At 39.0% G+C, this 8,623-nt stretch overlaps 1 protein-coding gene across 2 annotated transcripts in view; it reads left to right on the top strand.

The window, feature by feature from the left end:
- josd1 (Josephin domain containing 1) overlaps positions 1-8,623 on the top strand; it is a 25,080-nt gene that overhangs the window by 10,919 nt on the left and 5,538 nt on the right. Inside the window, exons 3-4 of one of the 2 annotated variants that reach the window (XM_037981205.1) lie at positions 3,306-3,434; positions 5,806-6,000. In XM_037981205.1, coding sequence (XP_037837133.1) covers positions 3,306-3,434; positions 5,806-6,000 — 324 coding nt within the window. The remainder of the gene's footprint in view (positions 1-3,305; positions 3,435-5,805; positions 6,001-8,623) is intronic. The other variant, XM_037981207.1, reaches the window with a different exon arrangement.

The following is an 8,623-nucleotide window of genomic DNA, read 5'->3' as shown; positions in this document are numbered from 1 at the left end:
ATATATATATATATATATATATATATATATAAACAAGCAAGGCGTTTAATGTCTACCATTAATGCATGTAAGCAAACCAGAACGGCGTCGCTGGCTGGACATCGGCGGGGTGAAAGGTACGTCTGGAGGTCTCGCTGCAGCGGAACAGCTGGGCTCCGATGCGGTCACACATGACAGGGAGTCCGTGTCCATCTCCGTCTCGTTTTGCGACAAGACGCCCGACAGGACAGATCCTGTGCAGAATACAATGCAGTCAGACTTAAGTCAGCTCTATTGCTAGTGCGTTCGCATTTGCAGTAACAGAAGCTATTCCACGGTTCGTAGTGAGGAAACACTGGTACATGTATGCTAAGGTTAAAAAAAAAAAAAAAACTTACCGAGGGACACGTCCTGCATCAGCGAGGTGGCGGAGTTCAAACCACCTTCCCGTCCACAACTAGCAGGGCGATGACCGTAAATTGTGTCCATTGCGTCAAACCACCGCCACTGCTTCCTATTGGACCCGCTACGCCCGTTGTGGTCCTTAACATTTTCATATTCACTTTTCAGCTTCTTCAGTTTCTCCCGACACTGCCGGGATGTGTGTTTGTATCCAGTGCCAGCTGAATTCTGCAACCTTCAAAAATACCTTTTTGTTCCGAGTTGCCCCATCTAGCTGGCGCTGAATGTTGCAGTCTCCAATAATTGACAAAAAAGTCTGGACCTCATTGTTGCTCCAGGGAAATACCTTCTGTGACGACTCCATTATCGCTGCTGTTTCCAACTGCCGTTAAATTCTTGTTTTCATCCGCTCTTCTTACGCTTCAACCTGACCACACCCACGACAAATGAGTGAACAGGAGCTAGCTCGCGTCACCCACGAAAGCCCTGCTTCGAAGCAGGGCCAAAAATTGCCGGGGCTGACCTCGAAAAAGACCTGTAGGAACACTCGCAACGCGAGCCGAGTAGAGTGGAGCCGGGACGTTTAAGGCCACTGGAAATGGCCCTTTATAGACCCGCCAGCAGAACCACAAATTGTTTTAATATGAACAAAGGAAATGTCTCTGTGTTTAAGAATGGTTACATCTCTTGATTTGCTGGAAAAGGACAAAAGATACATCTGTCCAACCTATCTTCTATCTCTCTACAGTCTGGTATGGTTTTCCTCCCTCAAATGGGACACCGTAAGTAAATTATGAGCATCAAGATAGCATAAATAGTGCAAAACCTTATTTGTTTGATTGGATTGTTTAGGCCCTTACAATTCAAACTAGCAAACCCAATATCCCCACTTACACTAAGTGGTAACCTAAAGCCATAAAGAGAGGAAATGTTCAACATGTGATAAACTAAACTAAGAAAACAAAGACATACAATTTCAGATACATCATCACATTCCGCTTGCCCACTCCCCTACAATAAATAGACATATACATGAGTACCTTTGTGTTTTAAGTGAAACACTGATGCCATAACCAGCTGAGTAAGTATTGTAACAAGAGATGATGTTACAGGCGTGAAGTGTAGAGCTCAGCTGCAGCCACACAGATCAATATAAGAAGCTCTGACATGTCCTGAAGTTAAACCGTCTCTGGGTTTGAATTCTTCTTAAGTTTCTTATTGGCAAACTCCAAAGCCAGGTTCGGCTCTTCAAACATAAGGGTCTGGTTCTTTGACATAGGGATGTGTAAGGTAACCCAGTACTGGAAGCTGAATTTGACATTAGCTCAGCCATGAAGCTCCTTCTTCACTGTCTGGCTGCAGGCAGAGGGACGTTTGAGAAAGTATACACCCGTTTCCTGTTGTGTAGTGGGGGAAAGACTCTCTGGCATGGTTTGAAATAGTCACCCTAATGACCATCAGTTGTGGGGGCTGCCCTCCTTTGGTTTAGCACATAATGTATGGTGGATTCTATCCTGGACAGGTTTCTTCTCAAGCCCCAACAAGTTCTCAAGAAATTTAGCCATAAACTCTGTAGGTTGTGGACCTTCTGAGCCCTCCAGCAGGCCCACAAATCGAATGTTATTCTGTCTAAAGCGTTCCTCCAAGTCGTAACATTTTTATATACTGCTGCAGAGAGCTTTACCATATTTGCTTGAATGCCACTAAGCTGGTTGCTATGCTTGTTAGCTGTGCTCAAAATCAGAATTAAGGTGGTTTTGTACTTCACGAAAAGTGAAGAAATCTGCTCTTGCAAACATAGTTGTGTGACAAAAATCATACCATTTTGTTCTCGCATAAGTGTTGATACCTCACTCTCGACACAAGGTCTGGGCAAAACTTATTCTCCTAGGGGTGTGCGTCAGTAGTTGTGTGATTGGCCAGAACTTTGTTGTGGGCATGTTTATTCCGAAAAGCAGTTCAACTTCTCAGCTGAGGAGCATCTGGCCAAGGCTGTTAAAAGAAATGCAGCCATCTTTACAACTGTTCCAGCAGAACTTATAAAGATCGTCAAATTGCAGAGAGCTCAGACCCCGGGGGAGGGGCTTCCCAGCAGTTCCTCACAGTAGATTCTCGTTGAATATAAAATGTCTGTGTGGAAAAGAATGTCTCGCAACTATATGAGCGAGAGCAGATTTCTTCACTTCTTGCAAAGTATAAATCCACCTTTAGTTACACTTTGCTTAGCAACTTCCTTCTTCAGCGGTTTTAGAGCTGCCACTTCCTTCTTAACCAACTCTGATATCATAAACCCAAATTTGGCTATAATTTTCATTTGTAGGTCATCTAGCATTACCTGGATGTGCCGCAGCATCTGGAAAATCTGTCCTCTAGGCTTGATGGTGTAGCCCTTCTCAGCCAGTCCTGGCAGACTCGTTTTTTGTCTAACAACTCTACATTTAACCAGATATGACTCAAAGGATATAGCTTCTGGTAACTCTTTGAACACTTAGCTGTGCCAAGCGATAGACAAACTTGAAGTGTCAATTAAAATATATTATAATCACATTCCCTACAAGCCCCTGCAAACTAACTTTTTTGAGATGTGTTGCTGCCATCAAATAAAACAATGGTACTTTTTTTTAGTTGAAACATTGTTGTGTTCTATTGTGAATAAAATGTGGGTTCATGAGATTTGCAAATCATTGCATTCTGTTTTTATTTACATTTTACACAACAGCCCATCTTTTGGGGAATTGGGATCTGTATATTTTTTCAATATTATGACAAAATATGCAATAATATTTAGCGTACTTTATTCAACTTTATTTGATTTCTGGAGATCCTTTCATTTTTTGTTTTAGGACCCACAGTGGGGTCCTGACCCCAACTTTATATTTCTGTTTTAGACTAACTGGATGATTCCTCTTGTCAACTTGTTGCAGGCTATCTCCCAGCACTATGGTGACACCTCACAAAAAAAGCATGCTGGGAAATGGGAACTATGATGTAAATGTCATCATGGCAGCTCTGCAGACCCGGGGGTTTGAGGCAGTTTGGTGGGACAAAAGAAGGTATGTAGGCTTAGAGTACATAGCAATCATTAGAGTGGACTCACACCCACGCCATATTCAGCCCAGAAGTGAAGGAAGTGAAAGGCTGCAAAGTTTGTTTCTAAGATGCTCAGGTCCAAAAACCACTACCTCTGTCTTGTCTGAGTTTAAAAGCAGAAAATTAAGAGTCATCAAGGTTTTTATGTCTTTAAGACAAGTTTGCGATCTAAGTAACTGATTGAATTAATCAGATCTTATGGAAAAATATAACAGAGTATCGTCAGCATAACAATTGAAATTCGTCCCATCCTGTCTAACAACTTTACCTAAAGGAAGCGTATATAAAGTGAAGAGTAATGCTCCAAGCACTGAACCCTGAGGAACTCCATGGATAACTTTGGTTTATGAAGAAGATTCATTGTTAACATTAACAAACTGGAATCTATCAAACAAATATAATTAAAACAAGTTTTAGTCCTGTTCTTATGTTTCCAATCTCATGTTCATGCCTCTGTAATAGAATATTGTGATGAGTTGTATCAAATGCAGCACTGATATCTAACAGGACAAGTATGGACACATGTCCACTGTCTGAGGCCATGAGAATATAATTAATAACTTCCAGCAGTGCTGTTTCTGTGCTGTGATGAGCTCTAAACCCTGACTGAAACTCCTCAGACAGATTATTTCTGTCCAGATGTTCATACAATTGATTTGCAAGTATTTTGTCAAGAAGTTTTTAGATTGATGGGAGATTAGACACAGGTCTATAATTGGCCAGAACTCCTGAATCAAGATAAAGTTGCTCAAGTAGGGGTTTGCTTACTACAAGTTTAAAGCTCTGTGGTACATAAATACCAAATTAATCAGATCCAAAATAGGGATATTAATTAGGGGAAACACCTCTTTGAACAGCCAGGTTGGGGTGGGATCTAGCAGATATGTTGATGGTTTGGATGAAGGTATTATTTTTGACAATTCGGAAAGCTCAACAAGATAAAAACAGTTAAAACACAAATCAGGTTCTAGTGACACTTCTAAAGATGTCTCATCTGACGGAATCAGAGACAACAGTAGGAAGGATGGTGTGAATTTTCTCTCTAATTAAAAAAAAATTATTTATAAAGAATCTCATGAAGTCATCACTACTTAGAGATATAGGGATACATGGTTCAACAGAGATAGGACTCTTCATTAGTTGAGCTACAGGACTAAACAGAAACCTGGGGTTGTTCCTATCCACTTCTATTAAAGATGAATAATATACAGTTGCAGCTTTAGGAAGGGCTTTCATGCATGTTAGCAGGTTATCTCTCCAGGTTAAATGTAACTCCATTTTCTTTCCAATTTTTTTGTTGCCTGTTTGCAACTCTGAATTAAGTCAAGGAATTAGTTTCCTCTGACTGATCACGTTCTTTTTCAGAGGAGCAATTTTATCAAATGTTTGCATTGAAGTTGCAACATTATCAACAAGATCAGCTAAGTTGCTGCTCTCTGTTGCATTACTGTGCAAGACAGAGGAGAATAATAATGGAAGATGCCTATGGCTGAAGTGTGTCGACTTTAGCCATGCGACTGATGTAAACAAAACAAAGCTGTGTTAATACCAAGGTCCAAACATAAAGAATGATGTCAGTAAATCAGCTGAATATAATAAATTGCAGGCTCTGTGTTAAACAGCAGGTGAATTTTGGTATTGTTATATATCTCTTGCACATTGAAGTTGTCAGCTGTTAATGACCTAAAAAACTTCGATCAAGCTGGTAAGTCATCTCTAAATATTGCCTCATCTCTGAATACTGCAAGAAACGGCAAAGGTGCAAAATAGTGTTTTTGCCCATGTAGCAAAATATCTCACGGACCAGTGGACGAATTTTATTGAAACTCCCAGAAAGTACCCATTGGATGTACATCTATAACTGGTTAAGTTTTGGAGTCAACGTGACTCAAAATGGCCACTACAGTCAAGTGACATTATAAACACAAACATGGCTATTACTCAATCAATTTTACAGGTATTGACGCAAGATTTGCTATGGCAGTAGCTGAGAATTGTCCCCAACACATACTAACTGCTACAGTTAGTGGCTGATGTTGGTTAGCTGTGGCAGCCATCTTGAATTAGGTTGACTCTAAAAGTTAATCAGGTAAAAAGCCAGTGTTTACTTTCTGAAAGACATTTTGCTAAAGGACACACAAACCCATACAGACACGAGTAAAAACATTATCAAGAATAAAATGAGATAAAAATCTGTTCAATTTCTTATACTTAAAAAGGATTTGCTGTATGTGGTCAAACACACTTGACAACACAATCAAACACTTTCTGCTATAAATAAATTTCCTATTTGTTTTTGAATGTTCTTAGCTGGAGTTAACTTTCTTCCTTCAGGGATGTTGGCAGCATTGAGCTGTCCAACGTGGAGGGTTTTATCCTGAACGTACCGTCTAATCTGCGCTGGGGGCCCCTCCGACTGCCACTCAAACGTCAGCACTGGATTGGAGTCAGAGAGGTGGGAGGAGTCTACTACAACCTGGACTCCAAGCTGCGAAACCCTCAACCCATTGGTAGTTCAGATGAGCTCAGGTGAGAGCGCCTGTAGGTATGTGTGTGTTCTCAACAGGACACCTGCATCCTTAGCTGCTTTGGGTCATAAAGCATAGAAGACGCTGCTTCTAGGCATGAGCCACTATAAGATCTGACAGTATGATAACCTGGAGCTAAAACAACATGGATTCACACGATTAAAACATATTACATGATTTATTTGCTTTTATTTAAAAGCAGAACTGCAAAAGCTATTATTATTTCTGCCTAAATAACATCAGATATTGCTTAAATTTGATTATATTATATGTATAACAGTATAATACTATTTCATATAATATTTATTTAGTCATTTTTTTAAATGCACAGATATAAATATGAAAACTTAAGAGAACTCGAGTGAACATGACAACAGTCACTATGTTTAAAGTCAGTTCAGCTTTTTCAGCTTAACTGAAAAGTGTTTTGAAGCCAACATCAGTTGAAAAAAAATCATAAAATATGCTTATTTTAAAAAATATATATATATATAAACCGTCCAGAAAATATCATTAGTTTCATTTTTTGGCTTCCCGAAAGATAAAATTCTTGTGAATGTGCGCTATCATTAAAAGGTATGAGCTGCTGACAGCCTGAGATCAGTTTGGGATTCGGAGCAGTTTGTTATTGATGACAAAATAGAAACAACCCATGTGTGATTAAACTAATGTCATAGTCTGAAACTTGTTGATTAGTTTACTCTGGTGTGAGAGTTTATAACGCTACTCTGAAGCCTACTCACAATGTTTACAAGTTAGCATCAGGATAGCTTAGAGTTAGCAACGTTAGCTCTCTCCTGCCGACTTTATGTTGATTTACAGTGTTGTGCAGTAATGTCATGACACCGATCTGGGGGTAATCGGTTCTCACCATTTCACATTCCCAACTCTGTTGTTCTGCACATTGTTTTGTTGGCCATGATGGTCCTGGTGATCATCAGAATCCAAATCTGAAGAGTTTTCATCTGATTATGGAGATTGATTGCACCTAATTTGAATCCTAATTTAAGTCACATTTACAAATTAAATTAACATAAATGAAAAAGTGCAATCAAAGCACCAACACACGTCACACATCAAGGCCAATAAATAACAACAGAGAACTCTGAAAAACAGAGAGATGCTGTACTGTACTGTGCTTTTTGTGGCACAGGCTGCATGTTGGATCACTACATGTGATCCGTCTGGGTTTTGCAAAGAATTCTTCCAGAGCCTTATCGTAGTCCATGCCACAAAAGAAAGCTATAACAACAAAACAAAGCACATCTAATGCTGAATTTAATAGCAACATTTTACTGTTAAACATGGATAAATTAGCACGGGTCATATAATTATATTTTGACTAAGTACAACACATGCTTACCATATTCAGTCTTGTAAAGCCACCTGCTGAATTTTAGCTCAACTAACCATTTTTGGTTAAACCCGCTCGTTCCATGTTTATTGCTGTGGCTCCAGCGACCTGCTAACTCCAGGTAGCTGAAGGAGGCTCGGCCTCATTTAGCTGCGGCTTGGCTAAAGTTAATGAGGTATTCTCAGTGTCAGTGCGCTCCCCTTGGTCAGCAGGTAAATGAATCACTGCTCCTCTAACTTCAAAAAAAAAAGGAGTCCAACATCTTTTGATCCTTTCTCCATGACATGCTGTATGTTGTAGTAGGTGCTATGACTTGATCTCAGTTCACCTTTAAACCAATATGTGTGTGTTGAGATTTATTTTTAAAATTACCATCAGCAAATCAGCAGACCGTATTAAAATGGTGATTCTTTTTTAAACCGATTTGTAGAAGACATTGTAGGCATAATTCACCATGAGCATCTTGTTTAGACCGTTCCTAATTAATTTGTGCCATTCTTTGGCAGCTGACGTTCCTCTTTAAGAGACTGTTTTTTATGTTTTATTGATGGTGGCATTAAGGTTATAAAATAAGCGTTTACATGAATTGCTGTGAAATCTTTGAGTCTGGAGTTGTTATAAGAGGTAAAAACATAGCACTTTATTTATTCTTACTGTTCATTGCCTTCAGTGGAGGCCTGTGTACCCATCATTGGATTTTTGTGAAAAAAGTTTATTGCCCCACTTGTTTTGCCTGTTTTGCCCAAGGGTCCAAGGGCAGATTAATTGGTCCTCATGTATTTATCCTGTTATTCCAGGAAAGTGGAAGGAAAAGACTAGAAGAAAACAAACTGCGGTCCTCTGAGGTCTTAATTAAATATCTGTAACATGCTTTGCTCAAAATTAGGGCTGCAACTAATGATAATTTCAATAATCGATTAATCGGGCGATTATTTTCTCGATTAATCGATTAATCGGTCGTCTGGGAATTCATTCATTCATTCAGTCATTCATTTTGGCCCACATAAAAAAGTTATCTGTATGTAAAGGAGTAGGTTGATGTAAAACTTTTACTACTTTCTTATTTTTAAATAAATCAATATAAATTCAATTCAACATTCTCACTTTATATACTTAACTCTCAAGCAGAAAATAACAACAGCTTATTTACCACCCGTGTTTCACATCTCTAAAAAACTTACAACTAAATCAATTAAACACACACACTACAAGTACCATTAAAACAATTAATTACAAAAATAAGTAGATGTAAATTTAGTTAAATGTTGCC

Source organism: Kryptolebias marmoratus, linkage group LG2 (genome assembly GCF_001649575.2).
Source record: "Kryptolebias marmoratus isolate JLee-2015 linkage group LG2, ASM164957v2, whole genome shotgun sequence".
In the NCBI taxonomy this organism is placed as follows: Eukaryota; Metazoa; Chordata; class Actinopteri; order Cyprinodontiformes; family Rivulidae; genus Kryptolebias; species Kryptolebias marmoratus.
This window is presented reverse-complemented; position numbering and strand designations above follow the sequence as displayed.